Raw genomic sequence first — 26,249 nt, forward strand, 5'->3', positions numbered from 1 at the left:
ATTTAGCACTGTATGTGTGACCGTGCCACTGCGCATGCAGTTTCGGGGTCCCGCGCTGCAGGTGGAGGGATTTGTGTGTGTCCTGCCCCCCTCACCCCGGGCAAAGGGGTGGGGGTGGGGGGGAATCCTCAAGGGAATGCTGTTAGGGCATGGGGGCCGTCGGTCTGAGCAGGCAGAGCGTAAGGGACAGGGATACAGGGATGCTAGTGGGTGTATAGAGAGGTGAAATTACTCTTATCCTGCGTCCGTTGCCCTTTTTGCTATGGCCTTGCACGAAGAGCTCTTCCACAGCTTTCTGCTTGCTGGGACCTCCGCGGGGACCCCAGGGGTCTCCCAGTCTTTGCTTCTCAGCAGCTGGTCTGGGGCTCAGCAGCAGCCTTGGGCACTGCCTGCAGCATGAGTGCCCTGCCTGCAGCCTGAGAGCCCTGCCTGCAGCCTGAGAGCCCTGCCTGCAGCATGAGAGCCCTGCCTGCAGCCTGAGTGCCCTGCCTGCAGCCTGAGAGCCCTGCCTGCAGCATGAGAGCCCTGCCTGCAGCCTGAGAGCCCTGCCTGCAGCATGAGAGCCCTGCCTGCAGCCTGAGTGCCCTGCCTGCAGCATGAGTGCCCTGCCTGCAGCATGAGAGCCCTGCCTGCAGCCTGAGTGCCCTGCCTGCAGCCTGAGAGCCCTGCCTGCAGCATGAGTGCCCTGCCTGCAGCCTGAGAGCCCTGCCTGCAGCCTGAGTGCCCTGCCTGCAGCCTGAGAGCCCTGCCTGCAGCATGAGTGCCCTGCCTGCAGCATGAGTGCCCTGCCTGCAGCCTGAGAGCCCTGCCTGCAGCATGAGTGCCCTGCCTGCAGCATGAGAGCCCTGCCTGCAGCATGAGTACCCTGCCTGCAGCCTGAGTGCCCTGCCTGCAGCCTGAGAGCCCTGCCTGCAGCATGAGTGCCCTGCCTGCAGCCTGAGTGCCCTGCCTGCAGCCTGAGAGCCCTGCCTGCAGCCTGAGTGCCCTGCCTGCAGCCTGAGAGCCCTGCCTGCAGCATGAGTGCCCTGCCTGCAGCATGAGTGCCCTGCCTGCAGCCTGAGAGCCCTGCCTGCAGCATGAGTGCCCTGCCTGCAGCCTGAGAGCCCTGCCTGCAGCATGAGTGCCCTGCCTGCAGCATGAGTGCCCTGCCTGCAGCCTGAGAGCCCTGCCTGCAGCATGAGAGCCCTGCCTGCAGCCTGAGAGCCCTGCCTGCAGCCTGAGAGCCCTGCCTGCAGCATGAGTGCCCTGCCTGCAGCATGAGTGCCCTGCCTGCAGCCTGAGAGCCCTGCCTGCAGCATGAGTGCCCTGCCTGCAGCCTGAGAGCCCTGCCTGCAGCATGAGTGCCCTGCCTGCAGCATGAGTGCCCTGCCTGCAGCCTGAGTGCCCTGCCTGCAGCATGAGAGCCCTGCCTGCAGCATGAGAGCCCTGCCTGCAGCCTGAGAGCCCTGCCTGCAGCATGAGAGCCCTGCCTGCAGCCTGAGTGCCCTGCCTGCAGCATGAGTGCCCTGCCTGCAGCCTGAGAGCCCTGCCTGCAGCCTGAGAGCCCTGCCTGCAGCATGAGAGCCCTGCCTGCAGCCTGAGAGCCCTGCCTGCAGCATGAGTGCCCTGCCTTCAGCCTGAGTGCCCTGCCTGCAGCATGAGTGCCCTGCCTGCAGCCTGAGTGCCCTGCCTGCAGCATGAGTGCCCTGCCTGCAGCATGAGTGCCCTGCCTGCAGCCTGAGAGCCCTGCCTGCAGCCTGAGAGCCCTGCCTGCAGCATGAGAGCCCTGCCTGCAGCCTGAGAGCCCTGCCTGCAGCATGAGTGCCCTGCCTGCAGCCTGAGTGCCCTGCCTGCAGCATGAGTGCCCTGCCTGCAGCCTGAGAGCCCTGCCTGCAGCCTGAGAGCCCTGCCTGCAGCATGAGTGCCCTGCCTGCAGCATGAGTGCCCTGCCTGCAGCCTGAGAGCCCTGCCTGCAGCCTGAGTGCCCTGCCTGCAGCCTGAGTGCCCTGCCTGCAGCCTGAGAGCCCTGCCTGCAGCATGAGTGCCCTGCCTGCAGCCTGAGTGCCCTGCCTGCAGCATGAGAGCCCTGCCTGCAGCATGAGTGCCCTGCCTGCAGCATGAGAGCCCTGCCTGCAGCCTGAGAGCCCTGCCTGCAGCATGAGAGCCCTGCCTGCAGCATGAGTGCCCTGCCTGAGCCTGAGAGCCCTGCCTGCAGCCTGAGTGCCCTGCCTGCAGCATGAGTGCCCTGCCTGCAGCCTGAGAGCCCTGCCTGCAGCATGAGTGCCCTGCCTGCAGCCTGAGAGCCCTGCCTGCAGCATGAGAGCCCTGCCTGCAGCATGAGTGCCCTGCCTGCAGCCTGAGAGCCCTGCCTGCAGCATGAGAGCCCTGCCTGCAGCATGAGTGCCCTGCCTGCAGCATGAGAGCCCTGCCTGCAGCATGAGTGCCCTGCCTGCAGCCTGAGAGCCCTGCCTGCAGCATGAGAGCCCTGCCTGCAGCATGAGAGCCCTGCCTGCAGCCTGAGAGCCCTGCCTGCAGCATGAGTGCCCTGCCTGCAGCCTGAGAGCCCTGCCTGCAGCATGAGAGCCCTGCCTGCAGCATGAGTGCCCTGCCTGCAGCCTGAGAGCCCTGCCTGCAGCCTGAGAGCCCTGCCTGCAGCATGAGTGCCCTGCCTGCAGCCTGAGTGCCCTGCCTGCAGCATGAGAGCCCTGCCTGCAGCCTGAGAGCCCTGCCTGCAGCATGAGTGCCCTGCCTGCAGCCTGAGAGCCCTGCCTGCAGCCTGAGAGCCCTGCCTGCATACAGCCTCTCCACCTGGGAGTGTGGTGTACCGTACACCAGATGCTGCCAGAGAAGTCTAAGCACTGGCTCCAAATCTTGTCTTGTTCGGTGTCTGCCCGAGACACCGAAGGAGGCTATCTTTTACCTGAGAAATATGTATCCACAATATGCCCTGGGAAACTCATGGTCCCGTGAGCTAAGCTAGCCCTGCATAGGTCACCCTCCAGCCCAGACAGGCAGGAATCTCACCTGAAAATGAACCCAGGGCATTTCCACTGGCTCTCGGTACAGAAATGGGATTTTTTCCCAATTTATTCCTGTTGCCCATATAGTGCTGAAAGCTTCCAACCACAGCCCCGGCTTTGTGGTCAGAGTAGCTGGAGAGTGAGAGCAAATGTCCCATTCGAAAGCCGTGTGCTTCCACCCGAAATGGTGACGGGTTGCCTGCGGTTCCCAACAATAGTGCCCAAAAACGGTGGTTCAGGCTTTTCAGTGAAAGTGAAGCTGATGCCTTGGTCTTGTTCAGAATATCCGTCCAGAGGTGCTGTACACCCCAGGGAAGTATTTTCCCAATGGTGTGAGAAACAAAATATTCTAAAATATCATATGCAAATGTTCTGCGAAACATCTATGCCTTTAGAGCTACTTCAGGGGACCAGAACCCTTTGACGACGCGGTGCCTTTGTGCTTCCCCCATCCTCAGGGCACAGAGTATGTGAGATCGATCATGGGCTGGAACAAAGACCTTCCCATTCCTCCTCTCAGGCCTCTTCAAAGTCCCCTTCCCAGGAGAGCTTTGTGCAACCAGCCATGGTTTCCCAGCCAGGGAATGTGCCCTGGCTGCCCCGGTGGGATCTGGGGTCCCTGGAAGGAGCAGGAGGAGACCTGCAGGAGTGGGGAAGGGTCTGGAAGTGCTTCAGGACGAAGGGGAGGTTTGTCGGGACCCATGGGGAGCTGGGAGCACTGCAGTATGGGAAAGTCAGGCACAAGTCCATAAGAAATCAGTCATCATTAGCGCAGCTGTTTACAGAGCAACTCATTTTAGTGGGTGAGAGGCCATTTCCAGCTGAAAAGCCTTTTGGTTTTGGGTGGAAAACTGCATGGTATTGCAAATTTCCATAAAAGAAGTTGTCTAGTTTTACAAAAATGGGGAAAAAAATGTTGAAAATCTGATATTCTGAGGTTCATTTTTTTTAAACTTGGGCTTTTCCACCCAGTCTTAGTGTCGGATTACTCGCTGGTTTGCCTTAGCTTTCTGCGCAGAGTGGTTGTCATTACGGTCTGTACAAGCTGCGACTCCGGGAACAGCGTTCCCTGGGTATTTCCTATACGATTTCCTCAGACGGTCCTTAGATTTAAATTGACATCAGAAGACTCCTTAAACAACAGGCGAAAGTATAATGAGATCCAGTAGCTGGATGCTGGAATTTAGAGGGACTCTTCCAGTGGAAATAGGATGCCAATTTTTGAGACGAAGAGTAACGAGCCATTGGAACCGTTAGGCAAAGGCCGCGGTAAATTCATCGTTGCTCGAGTCGTCCACGCATCGAGACCGAACGCCTTTCTACAAGACATGCTCTAGCTGCACCCCATACTCCTGTCCAGCAGTGCTCATTTGGGGCACGCCGTGGGGCTTTTTGGAAAGGCCCAGCGACTCTGATGGACTTTTCATCTGACGTTGCCACAGCTGAGAGGAGCTCTGCCTTCTGCTGTGGGAACGGCTGAGTGAAAGTCTTGGGCTAGAAACAGGGGCAGAAGAAAAGGTTATAAAGGTCCAGCCTGGGCTTCTGGATCTGTAGCGTGTAGGGAACACTGCGGCGAAGTTATCTCCCTGAATCAGTGATTATTGTAAAGATTTTAGTGGCCACCACCATAGAAAGATGTAATGCTCCTTCCAGCTGGAGTCAGCTGCGCTTTGCAGCACCATGAAAATGTTTACTACCTTTTAAAGCTCTGTTTGTGTTCTGCGGGCCCAGCGTTGCTTCCATTGCCATTAATTCTAATTACGGCTCGCTTTCTGTGCTGACTGATAATCCTGCTTGCCTTTCAACACTTGGTTAATGCAAATTCATAGCTGGACAGAAAACGTGCTACCCTCCAGATCGCAACCAGTCAAATCATAAAAAATAGGAGCGTTTTGGAGGATAGACTCTGAAAGACAAATGGATGGGTAATTAATTCGAAGGTTATATGTCACTGGAGGCTTTTCTAACGACTTCTGGTAAACTGCTCTAACTTTGCTTGTTTGATTTATGGCATTATTAGAAATCCTCAGCTGGCAAACTGCCTTATAATTTGCTACGCGTTGTAATTTATCAAGATGCCTTTGGTCAGACTTTACTCCTGTTGTGTATTCTTTCTGTTTTTCTTCTTTTCCCCCGTTCTTCCAAAGACCTTGCTGGTAACTGGCATTAGGCTTTGTTTCCAGAGTTGTTTTTTGAAAGTGACAGAGTGATAGAACATCCTGTACCAATTAAATTCAATATGCTTGGGAGGGACTTCCAAATGGGCGAGTATGTGGTCGAGGGGGTTTGAATCAGAGCTACTTTAAATATAGCTCTTTCCAAACAACCTAAGCACCCGCCTTCGCCTGTATTTTCACTGCGGCCTCGATAAGCAGCCTTTACGCCGCTTATTCTTTTTCCCGGCGCTGGCACCTTCTGCCAGGGAAGGAATTGCGCGTATCATAAGCCAAAATACCGCGACACCTCATTCTCCGGGGCAGCCCCGTACTTCGCCGCGCAATAACAGGGACAGCAGAGATCCCAGAGACAGGCAGAGGAAGGTCTTGCCTGGGGTGTCTGCCCTTAGGAGCGAAACCCTCCCCAAATGCTGGTGCTGAAGCAGGCGGCGGAGGCGTTAAGGGGTGCAGACGAGGCAGGGAAAAAAGATTCAGCAATAGGTTTGCCTTTCTTGATTGCCTTTGGCAGAGTCTCTGCAGACAGTCCTTGGACCTGCGGGCCAGGTTTGTACTAAGAAACTAAATCGGGTGGGGCAGGGCTCGAGAACCACCCTCTTGCTGTTCCGACCAACCGCTGGCATGATCCTGGGCGCACGTTTTGGCCCGTGGGGAGCAAAGCTCTCCAAAAAACGTCATGGCACATCTTGGTGGCTGCTTGGGGGGCCAGGGCCCGTTCCCAAGGGGTCCAACGCAACAGGCAGAGCAGATGAGGGCTCCAGTTTTGGGGGGATCGTGGGGAGAAGGAGCCATAAGGATGCAAGGTCAGGGCTTGGGTAGTGAATACAGCCTCAGGGTTTGCGGGGGAGCGGCACAAAGAGAGGGTGGAGGGGAAGGGGCGCCGGCATCCCGGGGGGAGGGGGAGGCTGGAGCAGCTCAGCAGAGCTGGACGTGTCTCCTCACCTGCAAGAAGGCATGTGGGCGCTGGCATGGTGCTGGTGGGGAGGTGCCAGAATTCTCACGTGGGTATGAGGAGGGGGAAATTTATCTTAAAAATCCGTGCAAGGAGCAATCAAAGACTAGAAGTGACTCCCGCTGCTCACTTCTTGGCGCTTGCGACCAGTAGCCTCTCCTGGAAGAAGGCAAGACCCATTTTCTCATGTGTCTTGGGCTTTCTACCACCCTCGCTAGCGGGGATGCGCTTTTTTCCCCACGTCTGCAGCCCCGTCTGCGGTTCTGTGCCACGGCCTCTTCGGCACCTTCCCTCTCCGGTGTGGGGATGCAAAAATACAGCTGGCAGGAACAGGACGGGGAGACGGCGGTTGCTGTGCTCCTCTTCTCTCACCTCTCTGCTGCTGGTGCAAGGGAGCAGGAGCAGGAGGCGAGGATGGGAAGGGTGGAGGTCAGAAAGCGCTTTGACCTCCACGTGCCGCCCGGCTGTACCCGCCTCACACCAGCTTTTCCTTCCCTTGTTTTTCCGTCCCTCTAGAACTACGCTGCTATGAAACTGGTGAAGCCTTTCAACTGAAGCTGCGCTGGAAAACACCTGAAAGGTCTGGTGCCTGCCGGGGGGGTTTTGGAAAGCAGCTGCAGCTCTGCACTGGATCACATCAGCAGATGGAGACAGAGAAGGAACAGCCTCTCTCAGACCCTAGGCTGCTGCCAAAATGAAGATACAGCTTACCCTGATGCAGTATGCGGGAGCCCACCTGCAGCACGTAAACAATACCTGCTCTGAAATATTTCTCATTTTACTTCCTTGCCTGTCTCCTTCTTTTGGGGGTGTTTGGGTTTTTCTGTTTTTGTTAAGCTGCTCTGATTTGTAAAGCTTGAATACCAGTGCAAAACTGAAGGGGGTGGGGGTGGGGGTGGGGGGAAGGACCTTCTCAGGTGCAGCCCGCGAGCGTGCAGACGCGGTGCAGACCTTGGCGGAGCAGTCGCGGGCCGCTGGCGTGAGCAGCACGTGGAAGCCAAATCTCTCCTGTTCTGAGCACGCTTTTCTTCGCGCTCCGAGCACGCCTCAGTTTTCCTTCGCCGTGCAACGCCTATTACCAGTTTTATATATATGTACAAAGTCTACTGGAGGTGAAATGTGCTGCACAGCCCGAAACCCTGGGCTGATACGTTGCCTTTCCAAACCGAGCAAAAAAACCCACAAGACACAGGACCCAGGGAAAAGGCTGAGATGCAAAACCTGGGCAGGAGTTGGTGATTCCTGACTCAAAACTCCCATTGAATTTTGCGCTCGTGAAGGACTGCACAGTCTGGCTCTTGTGGTTTGGAGCTTGTTTTCCTTCTGAGCTGCTCCTTCACATCTAGAGCCCCACACGCCTCCCTTCAAAGCCGGTGCTGTAGCGGCAGAGGGGGGTCGGGCTGAGCCCCCCGAGAGCAATCCCCGGAGCAGAGCAGCGCGCGCAGACTCTGCTTTTCTCCTCTCCTGTGATCAACCCCTGCGGCCGCAGTTCGGTGAATGTATTAGTCTTTTTTCCCCTGTGCCCCTGACCGTGCTGAAGCAAAGCAGTACGAACCAGACGGCAGCGTAAGCCGCGAAGCTCACGCCGCTGGGCACTGCTGAGGCAGGAGACCTGCGCCTTCGGAGGGCTGGTTAGCTTTCTGCTTTGCAAGCAAACTGCGTCCTGCAGGCCTGGCTTAGCCTCCCGCGGAGCAGGTGGCAGCGGTGACAGGACTGGGATGGCAGCGGCGGGGCATTTCTGCGCTTCTCTGTCCCCTCCTCCTGTCTGCCTGCCTCTCTGCTGCTGCAGTCAGGTCTAAGGAGGTCTCTAGTGCTTTGTAGCGCTGGCTCATGTCATGAGAGGCTGCTAATCAAATCGGCGTTAGCCTCAAATTTTCATCCTGCATCCACTCATCCTGCAAGGAACCATCTTCCAGGGCAGGGGCATCAAGCACGAAAGCAAGTGGCCCTTTGAGAGACGGCTGTCCTGCTGCTCCGGCACCGCGTGGCTTTTGCTGCGGTCCCTCCCTTTGACGACAAATGGATCTTTCCCCGCTGCCCTGCAGCAGGACGAGACACGTCTTCCTCGGTTTCATTTGTCCCCTGGAGCTGTTGCTACTCAGCGTGACGTGTGAGAGCCAGTAGCAGTGAAAAGTGATCCTGGGGGATCGGAGTTTCTCAGGACAAACCGTGCTAATGCAAGCTCCTGCCCTGCTCCAGCAAGGCACTTAAGCCTGAGCTTAGCAGAAGGCAGGGAAAAAAAAGCACACGCCTAATTGCTTTGCTGGATTGGGATGTAATGCGCTGAGCATTGAATTCCTTGTTATTCAGTACTGTAACGGCACCCAGTCTGCACAGGGCAGCTCACTGCCGTCTGTGAAGACAGCGGCTCTGACATGGAGAACGTGCAGCTATAAAAACCTGTCTTTGCTGCTGAGGTTTGGCTGATCCGGCATCCCTTTCCCAAAACCTTGAGCGATGAAGTTGGCTCTGGCCTTGTACACCCCAGGGTGGGTGTTTCATTTTACCGGCACAGTTAAATGCTTCACTTTTACATTCGTTCACTTTTTCCCTAGAAGCCTCCCAACCTCATTTGCATCCACCCCCCCCGTTCATTAGCCGCCATCAAACTACCAGGTCTTGGTCAAATTTTCCGTAATGCTTTCTCTCTGAGGATCTGATGAGCTGAGGACAAAAGTTTCTTGTTTTCTCACCTGAATGAGTTTTGGGTTTTATATTTTATGACCGTGCTGGTGTGGTTCGTCCTTGTGCCTCTCCCACCGTGACCCAGCCCTGCGGTGAGGGGGGATGCCTGCGTACCTTGCTGAGCGCTGGCATGCCTTGCTCCCCCGTCCGTCGTGGGAAATCAGGCCCATTATTCCACTTCCTTGCTTCGGTTTGCGGAGACTGTGAAATTTCCCATCTTGGCATTATTGCTCTGTAACCCCTACCTATTTCAGAAACAAAATCTGAGTGCCAAGAGCCCCACAGAGATGAGCGACCCATGCTTGAATGCAAACCAGTTTATATCTGGATGCTCATGGCCCATCCTATCACAACAACCACCGTCTGTTCCAGCAGAGACAAGCAACCCTACCAAAACACACCCGTGTGTTACCTCTCCAGAGCCTCCCCCAGTGAGGAACCGTGTTTTATTCCCCAGCACTTACCAGCAGCTCGTGCCTGACAAACCAGAATGGGCCCTCAGTGGCGGCAGAGCAGGATCCAGGGCATCCACCTGCATAAGGATAAGGAAAGAGTTGCATCCCTGTGCAATCCTCCGTGCTCCCAGTCCAGGCTGCAGGGCCAATTCTCATGCCAAGAAGGCTTTGTGGGACCGTGGGGGGTAAAAGCAGGTCTGAGAACACCAACTCAATCCCATTTGCATTGCGGCTTGAACAGTCACATGCATTTGCCTGACCGTGGCCCCTCTGTAGCTTGGTTATTGCTCTCCACCAAAGCCAGCCGGGAGGTAGGACATAGATAAAGTATTCCCTTTGGCTCTCTGTTATTCAGGGGTCTGAAACGGCTGGAAGATGTATGTATCACCTGTCTATGCCTTATATACAGTAATGCAAAATGCACTGTGGTTACAAATGAAATGCTCTGAAACCTTCCTGGTGTGTTTTATTGTGTTGGCGGCATGACAGCACCTTCCCTCTTTGGTGTGGGGATGCAAAAATACAGCTGGCAGCAACAGGACAGGGAGACGGCAGTTGCTGTGCTCCTCTTCTCTCACCTCTCTGCTGCTGGTGCAAGGGAGCAGGAGCAGGAGGAGAGGATGGGAAGGGTGGAGAAGGGAGGAGAGCCGTGGAACCGGGGTTGCAATGCTCATAGGTCATGCAGCCGCTTGTACCTCTGCCAGTTGCATTTTGCACCTGAGACACTGCCTTGCAGCATAGTGAAATGAGCCGGCTGTGATACGTGCGTGCTCCCCGGTGCTCTTGTGAGCGGTGCCACGAGCCGGGACACCGTGCAGGATTTATGGGGGGGGTCACACGCCTCGTCCCGTGAGCGGGGAGACCGCGTGCACCAGCTCACGAGGCTAATCTGTGATCCGGAGCATCCCGTAAGCCAGGAGGAGGCACCCACATGTGGGTGGAGGATCCACGGGAAGCTCATGATGCCTTGGCCTTGGGGAGATAACCCCTGGCATTTTCTTGGTGAGTCACTCGCAAAGAGGTTGGTGCCCCCTTGGTTTATAAACCTGAGCACCCAAGGTACGCCCGCTGAAAGCCGGCGGTGGCCGGGGAGGAGGTGGGTCGCTGGGGAGTGGGAGGGAGCAAAAGAATCCCACAGGTTTCAGCCTCCTGCTGCAGCGGGGACGGCAGAGGGGGTTCACCCCATCCAGCTGCTCCGTGCACCTCTCTCTGCAGAGGCACGTGAGGATGGGCCTGGGCTGCTGGCATGTGAATAGCCAGAGATTCTCGGGACTCAGCGCCAGCAGCTCTCGGACCCAGTGAAGGCCCTTCCCCTGCTTGTCTCTGCTGCTCTTCCCATTTCTGGACTTGGCTCACAAAGCAGCAAGTCCCTTTGGGCCTGGGTCTCTTTCTTCCCTAGAGGGAAGGATCATCTGGCCAGCACAGCCATCATCCAGAGTGACCCAAGGATTAATCCTCTGACACCTTTTTGGAGCTGTTCAGCAGCAACAGGCAGTTTCAAGGTGATGCTCCGGGTATGCAGAGAGATTTGCTGGTGAGACTGGGGCCGTTCGTGCCTGAGTCCCCAGACGCCTCCCCATTGCCCTGGAAGGGTGCGGATGGGCTCTCCTCCCACTCGGCATGTTCTGGATGGCGCCTGGGATCTGGGGAGGCAGGGGATGGGGGAGGCCCAAACCCCCTAGACTCCACCCGAGGAAGGCGCAGGGGTTCGAGCAGGCACTCTGAGCTGGCATTGTCCGTGCCCAGCCTGCCCGGCCCCACCGCAGCCTCTCGCACCCCACGCGGCGGTGGGAAGCCGCAGAGGGGGCCCGACCGTGCCACCACGCCGAAGGCACGAGAGAGGTGATCCGTGGGGGGGGAGCAGGCGGCAGGCGGCGCGAGGACAGGTCTGGCCCGCGTGCCTTCGCCCGCCCGCGCACGGGTGCGTGCAGACGTTAATTGCAGACTGTTCCGCTGCCGAACGCTTGTGTGAGCCTTGCTTTCCTATTATTTCCCCCACCTCCAACTTGATGTTGCGTATAATTTAAGGCTGGAGTTATGAAGCATGGGAGCCCCTTCGGGGACGCCCTGGCAACACCCCGTTGTGTTTCACACCTCCTAGGCTCGGCCCCACGAGCTGGAGGGCAGTGAGTCGAGGAGCTGGAAAGCTGCCACCCCGAACGAGGGGCTGAACTCCCTGAACCCCCAGCAGGCTCGCTGGCGCAGTCAGAAAAACCTCGCGAAAGAGCTGAACCGATTTTTCTTTTCAATAATAACAGGTTTGTATTCCTTGCCTGGTCTCACTCGCTCAGAAGAGAGGGGTTTCCACCCAGAAGCGTGGCTTGCAGCGAAGCGGTTTGAGGGGAGGGAGGTAGTGCAGGGGCAAGGGGGATGAGGGTGGGAACCAGGTCAAGGCACTGCCATAAAAATGCTTTGTGAAGCCGCTTGCAGTCGTGTTTGTTGGTTTAACCCCTGCGGACGGGGCCTGCCATCGGTTTTGCTCGTTGCCTGCTGGCAGGATGGGAACACGCCTGGCGCGTGGCAGCCAGGATGATCTGCAGAGAAGACCATTGGCCTCCTGGCCCCGAAGTCCATTAATCTTCAGATGGGAAGGTGGAGATAGCCCTGGCCTCAACTCGTCTCAGTCTTGAGGTCTAACCCCTTAAAACACCCTCAGACACAGAAGGGTGTTTGCTGGTCCTGGAATGTCCTCCCTGGTAAAGGCGAGCACAGAGAGGGTTATGATGGATAAAAAGGCTGCTCCGTTGGCTCTGGAGCTCCCGGGCTGACGGCCGGAGCTTTCTGTCAGTCTCCGCCACGGCTAGCACTGTGCCATCGCTGCCGGGACAGCCGCCAGCCCCGACTGTGTTGCTGCCGTCTGTCTTCATCCCAGACGAGCCGGACATCAGGCACTCGGAGGCTGATCTGGGGCGATCTGTGCTTGGTGCCTTCTGGGCTCTGCTTTGCACCGGGTGAGGATGGAGACACCCAAGCAATGGGGCGTGAAGCTACCCTGTCTTCGTCTCTGCCGTGCATCGGCTTCCAGAAGGAAAATAAGCTTTTTTTTTTTTTTTTTTTGCCCCATCTGCTTTCCCCATTCGCCTCCCAGCCTCCTCAAATAACCAGCGGGTTAAACGCTTTGCAGCAGAGCAGGCTCAGCGCCGTGAAACTCTCTTTCACCTTTGGGTGCAGCTCGGTCTGGGCCTTTGGGCTGACTCCAGAGGGACGCCCCGGCTGCTCGGCTCCCTGGCGCTTGGCTGCTCCGTCCCTGCCTCGGCGCAGCCTCAGGGCTCCCCGTCCCTCAGGAGGAACGCCATACAGCTGTACCGACTACCAGACGTGTCGAACAGGGTCCCCCGGCGCGGCGTGGTGGGTGTCCCAGCTCCTCCTGCAGCTCCTGGGGCAGCAGCGCATCCAGCTGCTCTCCAGCGCTGCTGGTGATGGCCGCGGTTTGCTCGGCGCTGCAAAGCTGAGATTGGCACGGGGGTGAGGGCACGCTTCTCTTCTGCTGTGGATGGCTTATCTCTGCCCTGGGCTAAAGTTTAGGGTGTGCGAGACTGTTTCTACCAAGGCCTTTGGGCCCTGCACAAGTCCCTGATAGTGTGAGAAGGCAGAAGTGCACCTTAGGCAGGTTTTCTGCTGGAAAGGTCCAGATCAGAACTAGTTGGGTACTTAAAAACAATTTTTACAGGTGTTGATGTTATGATAACAATCAAAACTGTAATGCTGAAGACACCGGTGTAACCAGGGGCCCATTCAGGAGTCAGGCATCTGTGGTGCTAGGAGCTGTAGAGAAATGGTCACTCTTGAAATAAAATTAAAATAGCCTATCCTTCTCGGGCAATTCTCTGAATGGGGATTGGAGTAAGACAGTGGCACAACCGTGGCTATTTTTCCCCACGTAGTTATCAGGTTTTATGGGTCACACGCCTTGTCTCTGCTCCCAGCAGCGCCTTACAGACAGGTATAACCACCTTGGCACCGTCTTCTGGAGGACCTCCAGGGACCAGCCGTGCCTGTGCCCTCGAGATCTGGCACTTAACGTTGCGGTTCATCCATCCTGGCCACAGCAACCTGCCGCCCCAGGCAGCGCCTCACCGCTCGGGTGCTGCCCAGCTCCAGAGCTCGGCTGCAGAGGAGCCCGAACCGACAGGCGCTGCGGGGAAAGATGCAGCAGCTTTGCAAGGCGAGCAGACCCGGCTGTAAGCCCTCCCAGTGCCGAATTACTTGCTCGAGATTTAAGGGTGAATTCAAGGCAATACTGAGGTCAGTAACTGTGATCAGCACTAGGAAAATCCAGCAGGGCTCTGGGCTCTCCTCCGTGCCCTGTCCTTCATTGCCCCCTTGGCTCCCAGGTCTGCAGGGACCCGTTCCCCATGCGGTCTGCTTTTAGCAACCCGCCTGTTCTACCGTGAGTATGCAGGTGCTCGCCCTTCCTCCCGCGGGCATCGGCGCAGCCTGGCGTCCCACGCACCCCTACCTGCGTGCTACAAGGCTGGCTTTAGTTTCGTGCCATCTGCACCATCATCCAGGCTGTGGGGTGATAAAATAATCCCAGTAAAGCGTGGCCTTGGCTGCTGCTGCTTTGCTGAGCCAGGATTAAAGGTCGCACTGCCCAAACTTTGTCTTTCGCCCGAGGCAGTGGGTACAGACAGGCTGTCTGCTCCCGTGGCCTCCAGGGACAGGGGGTCAGCCCCGGCAGTGGGGACCATATTCACCCCTGGCAGCATTTTCAGTGTTCAGCTGGTGTAGGGCCAAGACATCAAAGTGCCTTGTCCTGCTTCACAGTCCTGGAGGAGTCATTTTGTGTTCAGTCCTTAGGAGCTGATGGGATCCAGCTGAGATGTTTATTTGTGGTCTAGTGAATCCCATCAACAAGTCTGAAGAACATGGACTGAAAATGTCTTTTTCCCCTCAGACTGTGACTCTAGGATGCTGTGACCGAGGCACAACAACAAGGAAGGAAAGCGAGCATGACTGTGATCCAGGCTGGCATTTTTGCACCCTCATGTGAACCTGTAGCCACAGGCCAAAACAGAATCGCAGAACAGGGCCTTGAGTGGGGCTGAGCGTTTCTGTGCCGAGCAAGGACTTGCCCCATGAGGTCGCAAATATAGCGCTGAATGATTGCAAAACAAGTTACACAAGAGGATCAGTGCTGCGGGGTTTAACACACCCTTTGTCACTTCTCTACCCTCCTGGGTCAGAGGCAGGAGATGAAAGCAAATGGTTCCTCAGGCCTGGAGGGTGCTGCCGACATGCCAGGTTGTGAAGGAATTGTGCAAAGAAAACATGGAAGTCAACGGAGGAAGGTCCCATGCTCTGAACTGAATCAATACCGCAACGAGGAGAGGTGCCTTGTGCTCTCTTTCCATCATGCCCACAAGGTTTTAAGGCACAGAAAGGTCTCGGCCACCTCTGTCTCACTGTGGCGGTCATGGCATCTCCTCGCCTTCAGCAACGTCTGCCCTCTGAGTCTCAAGGACCGCGCGCTTTCTGTCCACGCTTTGGGCTGCAGCTGTAGTACACAGGGTCCACGTTGCGCCTGGGGTGGGATGACCCAGGCTTGTCCCCACCTCAGCCACGTCCACCCAGTCCGTGGGGAAGAGACTGAAGCTCTGCATGTTTCAGCTCCCCGTGGCCCCAGTGCTGTGATTTTCAGGCGCGGGCAATATTTTAGCGGTGGCCTGAAGACTGAGAGCGCGGACGGAGCGTGAGTCTGGTCTGAGGGATGAGGTGGGGTGTGTACCGGCCTGCGGCGGTAGAGACACCGTCAAATCTCAGGTCCAGCTGGTTGATGGCAACAGACGCTCCTCTAAACCATGGGTGGCCAGGCTTTACCTTCCCTTTACTTTCCCCCTCTCTTTGGTCTTTCCCCCCGCTCTTCTCCACCCTCTCCTCCTTTTTCACTTGTGGTTTGCCATCAATTTGTGTCCGGACCGCATCAAAGACTGCCATCCCAGGAGAAGTGGAGAACTACAGCCTCACAAATTAGGAAGGCCTCAGCTCTCACAAAGCCGGCCTCCCTCTCCCTCTTTGTCCTTCTTCTCAGAACATGTGTGAAAGAAATTAATCTGTTCTACCTCCTGACGATGGGACCTTTTGGTAGTTTTCTCTGGAAACAGCATAATCCCATGTTTATGAAAAGCATGAAGCCAGGGCACTTAAACTGGATCGAGTGCCTGGGGCCGGCCCGGCAGCCGGTGGAGGAGGCAGCAGCCTCTTTATCCCCTTTTTTTTTGTCCTTTGGAGCAGATTCAAAGTTGTACTTCTGTCTGAAGCAAATAAAGACAAATAGGATTTGGTGGATATGGAAAAGGGGAAAAAAACTGAACAAGCAAGAGATTTATGGTCGCTGTTTGCCAATGAAAACACAGTGGGAAGAGTCATCTGCTTGCAATGTAAGATGGTTGTAGGCTGGAAAACAAAGCCTGAATTGATTGTCTTCCTCTACGGTCAAGAGAGAGCAATTGGCACCTGTCAGGATGAGTCACTGCAGCTGAATACAGCATCGCAAAGTGGTGGGCTGGATCTGTCCGGGGACTTGGAGCTGCCCAGTGGCTCTAGAGGGAGAGAAAGGTCATCGGTGTGGCTTTGCAGTCTACCTCTTCAGGGCTGGGAGTCCGGCAAGACGCCACCCAGCCCAGCTCCCCTCACTGTAGCACGCTGCTGCCCGGCCCTTCTTTGTTACCCTGGGGACTGTGAGCAATCTGGAGTCTGGCCCCTCAAAATCATTCTTTTTTTTTTAGAACTTATGCAATATGAAAAGAGAAAATAGAAAGAATAATATAAAGCCTGGGTTTTTTTCCCCCCTTTCCTAGCTCTCTGCGTAATCAGGGATTTGAAATTCCAAGATTTTCTCTGCAAGTGAAAAACCCTAAAAATACACATATTTTCATATGAGAACTACCATTCTGACATTTCGTTCAACTCCAGCACTGCCTCTTTTAAGAAATACCAGAAAACACAAATCTTATGGGCAATGGAGACAGCTGGTATCATCTTCCTCATGGCTTGAACATGGGAAACCACACAGTAATGCTGGAGACCTTTACTAATCCTCAAATGGTTCATAAAGACTGAAACCTTGAAAGGATAATCCCCTCATCCCTACCTCCCCCACCCATCTCAAGCAGGCGACAGGGGGAATTAGCACAACCTGGGGACCTGCCCCAAATGCAGTCCATTTTGGGCAACTTCAGCCTTCCTGCAAAACTGGAGGGGCGGGACTCAGCCAAGGACCTGGAGCAAACGTAGGGAAGAGATACGAGGGATCTGGGAGAACGGAGACTCCTTGCAGGAAGAGATTAGAAGATGTGGGCTTGTTTAGCCCAGCAAGAAGCAGACTCAAACAGGACTCTGACAGCAACAAAACACACTAGAGTAAATCCCAACCAAGAAGAGGAGCTAAAAGAAAGTGTTGGCAAAAGAGATAAAATAGAAAATGGTTGTGGATAAATTCAAACTTTTATTGCAGCTGGAGTGTCAGTTGGGGTAGTATTGGGTCTTGACCTTCCCTCGGGGCTGGGCCCTCCTCCGTGATGCTTCATCTCCCCATGCCTCAGGCTTTCCACCACGAAGGGGTTGCTGCCTGAGGCTCAGCTGTGATCTGGGAAGCCCTCAGCTCCTGCTGGGTTCACCCACTGTAACAGCATCTGCTTTTTAGCTGCTCAGCATCTCCAGCTGTCAGTTTTCAATGTCCCCAGGATGCTCATTACTGACTCCAAAGGAAAGATAGTCTGATAGACATGGACACGTTCACCATAAATCTGGTCCCAAGCATGCAACAAGATTGGACAAAAGCAAATTTAACTGTGTGCTCACCTCCTTCTAGCAAAGCAGAACCTGTCGGACACTTCCAGTCTGAAAAGCACCGTATAGATGGCTCAGGTGTCTGTGACTGATTGCACTGGGACCAGCCCCACTGCCTTTATTTCACCCCAACTGAAAGGCTGTGGATGACTGTGCGTGAGGTGCTTGTTTAATCCATCAAGAGTAAAGTTCACAAAGAACGAAACCCTGAATTCGGATGGCTCAGAGCTCCACCGGTGAGGACAACTGTCCACTCCCTCCTTGCCTCCATCATGGCATTGGGAGAATTGCCCTTTGACGAGCTCCGGGCTCTGCTGAGCTCCTGCTCTGTGGACCCGAGCGAAGCCGCAGGCATCACACTGGGCCGTGCAGAAATGACAAGCCCTCAGGTCCAAGCCCTGGCCAGTCTCACCCTGCCGAGGAGGAGCAGAGGCTAGAGAGGGTCTGTAGCAGGAAAGCCATTTCTGGTATGCTGGCGGGTGTGCGAGACATGCCGAGCTGCCTCATTCGGTGGGGTCTGCTTGCTATTAAAGCACAGGAGAGCAGCTGAAGCACTGGAGACCATTAAATGCTACTTTTCAGTAACAGGCTTTTCAAACCGGCTGTTTATTTTTATATACAGTAAGCTGTGCAATGGACGCTGCAGAAGAAACAAAAGCAGAGGAAGAACTGCTAGTGTGGTGCAGGATGGAAAAACATCAGGCTATGAAACACGCCTTCCCTTCTCCTCCATCCCAATCGTGGAAAGCCCCTTAACAGATCTATCAGCTTCTTCATCACCTCGAGATAATGGCGTATCCAGGCTCCGTGGCTGAAATGTCAGTAATTTGTGCAGGGTGAAATATGTTTTTCAGCTTACCTGGAAAAGATTGCCTGGAGCATGGCTGACAGTAGGCATACGGCTCCTTGACCCAAGCCTGCCACCTATGAGGCCTCAAAACAGGGCTAAAAGGGATGAAACAGACCAAAACGGTTTGAAGCCTATTAATTCCTACAGGGGAATATATGGTGGGGGGCCGGGGGTAGGCTGGATGCCGGGACTCCAGGTTGCAGCAGCTCCTTTCCTTCTGCTTCTCCAGCACCGGCAGATGGATCTTCTTTAAACCAAGCAGCATCTTTAAGCCCAGAAGCCAGCTCTGCTGGGAGGAACACGCTGTCGCAAAACGGGGAGCACGTTCAGGAGGATGGAGCGAGTAGAAGCAACTGCTGGAGCAGGTGAAAAAAGCACAAGCGTTCCCTGAAAACGTGTGAAAAAAAGAGCAGCATTTAAAAATGCTCATTTCAGTCAGAAGTTCTCCTAGGGATTTGTGAGGCTCCTGATAGCAAAAAAAACCCCGTTCTGGTTTAAAACAGAATAAAAAAGGTCACATTTGGTAGTTTTACGTCACCGTTATTTTCTCTCCTTGTCTTCTGTGGTAGAAACAGCGAAACTCAAAATGAAAACATGCAACCAAATAAGACCTGTCTGCAGCTGTTCTTGTTTTAGCCAAAGCATTGAGGACTCTCCCCACCAAACATGATACTGGCGTTCAATATTATTATTATTTATTATTTTTTGTTATCATTACTGCAACTAATAATCTTCTTTCATATATTTTTCCATCTGAAAGATGAGGATAAAGCAGTCAGACCAATTGTCTCTTTGCCCAGGTGGTTGTTGCTTTTTCTATGGCACTTGCTAGGCCTTTCCAGCTGCAGCTGAGAGGTTTTGTTTTTTTCCTTGGTGAAACAAAGAATATGAACTTCAAACCTCGCATCAGATTGGCCAAACTGAAAACTCAACGTTTTTGTCAGTGAAGTGAAAAAAGGAATGAAAAAATCCTTTCAAATCCCTCTGCCCTGCATTTCAGATTGACGGGAAGAATAAAAAAAATATTAAAGAAACCCCACTTAATATAAACATAGCCAAATTTTAAACTTGATTAAACTTAACTTATTTAAACAATTATAAACTTTAAAGGGATAGACTGAAAATGCTAAAGTTAAAAGCAAAACTTTGGAAAAGAAAACCAAACCTTTAAAAATTGCTTGCAGGCAAATTCTGAAACAAAAGGAAATGTTTGAGGGTTTCGATTTTTGGTAAAATATTTTTACTTTCTCTGTTCCCCTTCCATTCGCCAAAGCTGTGACTGACTGCATTTTCTGGGGTAATGCCTGAGGACTCTGCAAGGATGGAACGATGCTACAACACTTCGGTGGCGAGGGGGAGCCCACGCGGGTGGGATATATAGTGACTTTCCCGTGTGGGTGTGTAAGTGTGAAGGAAGAACTCAGCCTCTGGCCGTGGCAAGTAGAGCGGTCTGGGGGATGGAGCTGCCTGGAGAGGGGGTGGGAAAAGCCTGGAAAGACCCTGAGGATGGGTTGTAAAGAGGTAGAAGGTAGACGGTGGCCATCTCAGCCCCCTTCTTCCGCAGGGAGGGTGGGCTGGGGAGTGTCCAGATGCTGGAGCAGGAGGGTGAAACAGTCTTGAAAATTATCCAGACCCTTTTATTGCCTGTTTTAGCCTGGGGTGGGGTTTAATTCCGAGTCGTGACAACCCTACGGCAAGGGAGAGTTGGCCTGGGAAGCGCGTCGGGGGTAGGGCAGAGGCTGGTGTGGGGGCTGAGGTCCTGCGAAGGTCTCCCTCTGCAAAATGGTAATTAAAAGCACGGAAGGTTTAGGCTGGTTTTGGAGCTTCCTGAAAGCTGGATAAATTGTTTTGTTTTACTGCCATTTGACCAGTTCATGTCTCTCTGGCAGCACCATGCTGGCTGCTTGTCCCGTCCTCTGCAAACGCCGAGCGGAGAGGCTCAGCAAGATGGGAAAAAATGGATGTTGTGGCTGTAGGCTGAGATTGTGGTGAGGGATAGGTCACCACTGGGCTGCTTGAGTGAACAGGAAAGCGTCCGAAAGCCAGAACCAGGGTGAGAAATGGCAGTGGTGGGACACGCGAGGTTGTTTCAGTGGCTGGTTTCAACCCACCATCTGCTCTTCAGATCCAGGACAGGGCGTCCTTCTGTCCCTGTCCCACGAGCCTGGTGGAGCAGGAGGGCATGGGCTCATTATGGACTTCTTGCAAGTCGTGCTGGCTTCCCCCCTTCCTCCCAAAACCACCCAGTGAACTCCATGCCGAGGGAAAAGCCTGCTCTGTACTGGTAGGAAGAGAGTGAGAACAAGGCAAAGGAGGGGATGAGGATGGACAAGGAAAGGGGGGGGGTTTATTGTATGCTCTGTAAGACATGCATGAGTCTGTAACTCCATATGACAGAGTTAAACAGTTGAGAACTTCCCTCCACTTCCTCACCAGACCATTCCAGCACAGTAAATCATCCAGACCTTGATGGGAAGAGAGTTGCCAACTTGGACAAAAGACTAATTGCCACGATAGGAGTCCAGTTGCTCTGGCTGGGGATTCGGGGTAGTGGGAGTTGGGTCTGGATTTACATAAATGTTATGCCAAATTAATGCATGAATGAAGATCTGTGCTGTGTGCCTTTATAAGGTCCGTGATCCTGCTGATGGCCTGCCAACCTGCCAGCACTCGGACCTCTGAAAGGAGGGCTGGCGGGGGGGGGGGGTGGCCCAACTCCTGGCGTGTTTTAGAGTAACAATAAAAGTCCCTGATGAAGAAAGGAAAATGTATCCTCATTGCTTTGATCACTGTGAAAGCCATGCACACACATCTCGATGGCTCCTGCAAGGGGACCAGTGGGGAGGGAAACCGCTGCGGGCTGGCGGAGGAAAGGGTTTTGTTCCTTGGTAGAAAACATCTACTGGTAAGAGGAGCAAAATATTTGCTGGAGGAAGATAAAAAGAGGCAGCTGCCACCCAAGACAGACCCTGCTGCGGCAGACTGTGGCTGCAGCCCTGGCAAGACCTTGTGGTGCTTCCCACTGGGTCAAGAGGGAGAGGAAGGTGGCCCGTGCCTCTCCCAGTGTGTGAGCTTTGCTTGGAAGGGAGGCCTGCGATCTGCGATGCAGAAACAAGAGAAGACAGGAGAAGAAGGAGGGAGGGGAGAGCCCATCTGGGATGCTCACCTGGGGCAGGAGCAGAGCCTGGCACAGTGCTCCACTGTCCCTGCTCTGAAATGGTTCAAGAGGTGAGACGTCTGGTTCTCATTAGCTGTTCCACAGTCTAATAAGAACAGATCTATTTCTGTATGTTTTCATTTCCAACAAAAATATTTTTTCTTTTATTTTCTCCCTTCCCTTCCCTTCCCTTCCCTTCCCTTCCCTTCCCTTCCCTTCCCTTCCCTTCCCTTCCCTTCCCTTCCCTTCCCTTCCCTTCCCTTCCCTTCCCTTCCCTTCCCTTCCCTTCCCTTCCCTTCCCTTCCCTTCCCTTCCCTTCCCTTCCCTTCCCTTCCCTTCCCTTCCCTTCCCTTCCCTTCCCTTCCCGAACGTGATGGGCAGAGGACCAGGCCCTGCAGGGCAAAGTGGCAGCCACCGCCCTCTTGGCGTGCCGTTTCAAGCCCCAGCTCCTGGAGCCATGGGATTGCACAAGAACCACATCTTTGGTGCTGTTCTGAAGATATTCCTGCTGTTTCTCCAACTTCCCCGAGACTGCAGTTGTCACTGGTGGCTTCTTCCCTTTGCCTTGGTTCTTCTCTGCATTCAGAGGATGGAGCTAACGTGTTGTCGTGCCAGGCAAGGTAACTCCAAGACCCTCACCAGTCTTCACAGGCCGCTTGCTTGGTTTTGCACATTTATCATGGTCCCCTCTTCAGCAGGGAGGTGGCCTGGAGCCAGTTGTCCCCACTGCTGACTCCCCCATGCCCACGGTGCTTTACCCTCTGGGTTGGTGCTGTGTCCGTCAGGTCTGCACCAAGACATTTCTTTCCCTTGAGTGACCACGACCACGTGGTTGTTGTGCCATGCCAGGAACCTCTGTTACCTCGTGTTCTACTGAAATCCATCTCAGCAGCCTCCGAGCTGTCTGACGGGGTCTGGCAGGGAGACAGCTCACCCTGTCTGTACCCCAGCTCTTAAATAAATGCTTCCCAAAGCAAATTTGACTTGACCCCCAATATACAGCACATTACCAACCGTGGTAATCCATCGCTACAGTTGATAAAACACCCTTGCTGGCTTGACCATGCTGGAAAAGTACCTCACTGGCGTGCTCCAGCCACCCCCGTGCTCCCCTGCGTGGTGCCCCGCGGACGTACCGCTCATGGGAGGGGGGTAACCACTCCCCGGTGGACGGGGCTGTCGCGCTGAGCCCAGGCAAACGCTGTCCTCCTGGGTCACCGGTTTGGTGTCCCCACAGCCCCTGGGCTGAAGGAGGGGTGTAGGAACAGGGGGGCAGGTAGAGAGGGTGGGAGATGCACGAGGAGGTTTCAGCAAAGAACAGGAGGGGAAAATGGGAGGTGAAAGGGTGGGAAAAGGCCTGGGACGCGGTGAGGAAGAGGAGGAGAGGGACTCGCAATGTTTTCCCCCTGGAAGCAGGCTGGGAGCACATGGGTATCCTCGGTGGAGGAGTCAAAGAGTAGATGGCAGCTCGCAGAAGAGCCTTCTTCCCTTTGAGCTCATTTATGGCTCTTTCAACACAGGCCTTGGATGTGATGAACCCCCCAGCCCTCCTGGGGGGATGGTCTCAGCCCGCGCCAGGCAAAACTCTGGGATCTGCTTAGATTTTTCTTTTTTTTTTTTTGTTACAAATTAAAATTTGGTAAAACACAGACTTTCTCTGAATAGAGTTTGGTGTCACCAGACTGCTCGTTTATAGGGAAAAAAAAAGTTTTAAAATAAAGCGAGCAAAGAAAAAGAAGCCCATTTGAAAATGTGGAATTACTTTGTTTAGAACTTTTTGGGAACAAAACATTTTGATGTCCTGATGTGAAGCAAGTCCCTGTTTTGAAATTTCCTCCAAGTTATTTTAAGAACACTAAAAAGAAAAAAAAAAACCCCTGTCTTGAGGTTGAAAGAAAACATTTCATTTCTGGTAGAATTAATTTTAAAGAGTGGGTTTTTTAGAATTGCTGGTGAACTGGAAAATTCATTATTTGTTCAACTTGCCTTGTTGCCCCTGTGGGAAAACACAGTCCGGGGACATGAAACAATTTATCCAGCAACTGTCAGAGCTGGGACTTGAACCCATGTTGTCAAAATTCTAGTTAAATATACTAGCTGGGAACACACATTTCTGGGCCACGTATTAAGCTCGGAGGTGAGGCACTGCCCTGCCGCCTGCACCAGGCTGCCGTGCCGCGTCGTGCTCTGCAGCTGGTCGGGGTGACTCAAGCGCCTGAGGTCAAGCTGTACCACCTGAAATGTGGTGGGTTTCAATTCTGTTCCAAACCCCCCCCCCCTTTCATAAAAATAATAAAAAAGTGATCCTGAGAATTTTTAAAGGCTGTTAATCATTTCCATCCTGCTCGCTAACTCAGAATAATAATCATCATCATCATATAGATGGCCCCGGGGCATTTGCCTTGGCCTCTGTGATGGCGGGGACGATCCAAAATTCAGTGGAGCCGCACAGCACGTCGGGCAATGTTTCCTCGAGCTCCTCCAGCAGCTTTGATGGGTGTCCTATAACGAGGTGACCCCCCCCCCCCAGTACCCCACTCCCCGCCCCCTCCCATGCTCTGCAAACGAAGCAGAAGAGGAGCCAGATTTCCCCAAAGAGAGCAGCCTGGCCGCAGGTAAAGCGAAATGGCAAATTAATTACGCAGTGAAGACAACGAGGTCAATGCTGCCTTGTTAACCTTGTCAGGCTGCCGAGGGCAGGAGAGCTACTGCGGGCTCCTGGGGTCCGGCGGGGGTGGGGTGGGAGCAGGGTCCTGCTGCTGTCGGCATTTGCTGCAACACCGATTTGCACTTTGCCGTCAGAGGGGAAATCTGGGATGCTGATGGGAAAAACATCCCCTCTGAGCTGCCCAGGTCTCTGCAACCTCAGGACATATCAAGCTACTCTTAGGAGGTGAAAACAAGCACGTGAGCAGCCTGGACGTAACCTTGGCGCTACCCAGATATATTCACCTGAAGAAAAAATGAAAATATTGATGTTCTTGGGAGAAGGAAGCCTCCCCTGTCCTCCGTTGGGCCACTAGTCCTCTGTTAATGAATTGCAATGGCTTCATGCCTTGTTTCGGCGTCCACAGTTGAGCTTGCCAGGAGCCTTTGCCACTGCTGCCTTTCTGACTCCCTCTGGACGGGGTAACACATGCACACGTGCTCACACACGTACAATATTCATTGCTAGCGACTCCGCTTTCTCTCTCAAACATGGGAGCTAATGTCCTCACTGAGGTCCTTGGGGATGCTCAAGGGGAAATTCAATTCTGCACCCGCCGTGGGTAAATTATGAATGGTAGCGATCAGCCCAGCAGCCCCTATATTAGCTGGTGTGATATTAAAGTCAGCATATTTCACACATAATTTTGGAATGTGCTGCAGACTCTTGGTTTTAATTGGAAATGCCGTGTGAATATTGCGGAGATGTGAAAAGGTGTGTGTTTTGGCCCTTGAAAAGGTGTGGGAGGGAACGCGAGGTCTCGCGGGAAGCGCACGAGCTGGAGTTTTCTGCTCAAGCTACCAGTAATGAAGGAGGTACGAGCAACCTGTGAACAGCCTTCCCTGGGTTCCTGTGCTAAGGAGCAGAGCGGGTCCATTCACACCTCTTAAAGCCCTGTTTCTGGGCTGTTGTACCCTCTGCTTACGATCCTCGGCTCCCATTTTCAAGGTACCTTCGCAATCATGAGGGCAAGAAATGCGGAAAGCGGCAGGGTCTGTGGGCAACGAAGATTTAATGTGTGTGAACGTCCTCAAATGTGTTCTCTAAGAGTTAAATGTTCTTAGTCCAGTCCTCAGCTAGAGAAACAGGAGTTACCTATATATACACCCCGCCCCCAAATACGCAATATATGCACATGTATTATACACATACACATTATATATTATATATCACATATTATATATCTCTCTCTATAATATATTCATCCGTAGCTCGACAGTAAGCACTGAATCTGAATGAGTTTTAATTTAAGTGGAAGAAGGGAGCACTGTGAGCATCGTGCCTGCATATGGGAGGGTGCATGAAAGACATGAGAGAACGAATAGGCAGATCCCTCCAGGCAGTGGGGAAATTACTGAAATATCTAGGAAACAAATGCAGGACAAATCTCCACCCCCTTCATCAGGTCTTTCCAGCTCCATCCTTCTTCTGCAACTCACCCAACATGTTCCCAAACCAATCCCTTGGGCTGGCACGTAATGCTTGGTCCTCCAGTGGACCGGAGCCAGCATTTCCCTGGTCCGTGCATCCCACCAAGCGATGATGGAGAAGAGGGGAGCTGGGGGCATCTCTGTTGTCGATGCACCACAGTGTCCTAAACAAAAACACACAATATGAGTGGGCAGCAGGACTTCACATAATGGTTTATGAGAAATACACAGATTAGCATCTGATGAGCTCTTCTAGCTGGGTGGGAAAGCAGAGCTCAAAACCTTTTATGGCTGCTGCCCCAGTGTACTGTCCTCTCTTCCTGCTGGGCTCTGCTTTGCAGCAGCAAGGTATCAGTCAGGAACCTGTTAAACCCAGGCCAGCCCCACTGGAGGACCTTCCGCTCTCTACCCAGCAGTCCTGCTGTGAAATGACCTTTTCTCCTCCTGGGATTGAAGAATAACCTCTCCAGAGGTGCAAGTACCACCCAGAGAGCTGATCCTGCTCCTCAGATGATACTTGGGTACCAGTACGACCTGGAGAGATGATTCTGAAACGATGCTCGGGGCTTGCTGGCTGTACGGATCTGATGAGCTTCATGCCATGGTGACCGGGCTCTTCAAAACCACATCGGGGTGCATCTTCTCTCCGCTGGCTGGAGAAGGAGCCCAGGAAGCTAGTTCATGTGTGGCCATCTGCCCTGTAGATGTCTCAAAGTGTGTGAAATGACCTATTTTTTAGTGCCAAGGAGTCTGTGTTGTAAGAAACCCGAGTAGTTGCAATCTTATAAATCAGACATTTTGACATAAATGAGCACACCCTACTCGAGTCCAGATGCACAAACTAAGATCTTCTGCATCTGGGCCGTAATCTGAGTGGCCATGTATCTGCTTTTGGGTGCCTCTCTCCCAGCTGTTATACCATGGAAATGCCAGCCCTGCTCGAGCTGGCAGGGGGTTTCCATGGGTAAGCACGGCTCAGCGTCTCTTCCCACTGGTTTCCCACAGTGACTTCTCCCATTCACGCCCTTCCCTGCTCCAAGGAGAGCAGC

General features: G+C 53.8%; 1 protein-coding gene across 8 annotated transcripts in view; it reads left to right on the top strand.

The window, feature by feature from the left end:
* DYSF (dysferlin) overlaps positions 1–6,906 on the top strand; it is a 109,279-nt gene extending 102,373 nt beyond the window's left edge. For all 8 annotated transcript variants that reach the window (XM_064448789.1, XM_064448787.1, XM_064448788.1 and 5 more), the window contains one exon: positions 6,642–6,906. In XM_064448789.1, the coding sequence (XP_064304859.1) occupies positions 6,642–6,680 (39 nt within the window). In that variant the 3' untranslated portion in view covers positions 6,681–6,906. The remainder of the gene's footprint in view (positions 1–6,641) is intronic.
* Positions 6,907–26,249: the final 19,343 nt, after the last annotated feature.

The sequence above is a fragment of the Phalacrocorax carbo genome, chromosome 4 (genome assembly GCF_963921805.1).
Source record: "Phalacrocorax carbo chromosome 4, bPhaCar2.1, whole genome shotgun sequence".
Classification (NCBI taxonomy): domain Eukaryota; kingdom Metazoa; phylum Chordata; class Aves; order Suliformes; family Phalacrocoracidae; genus Phalacrocorax; species Phalacrocorax carbo.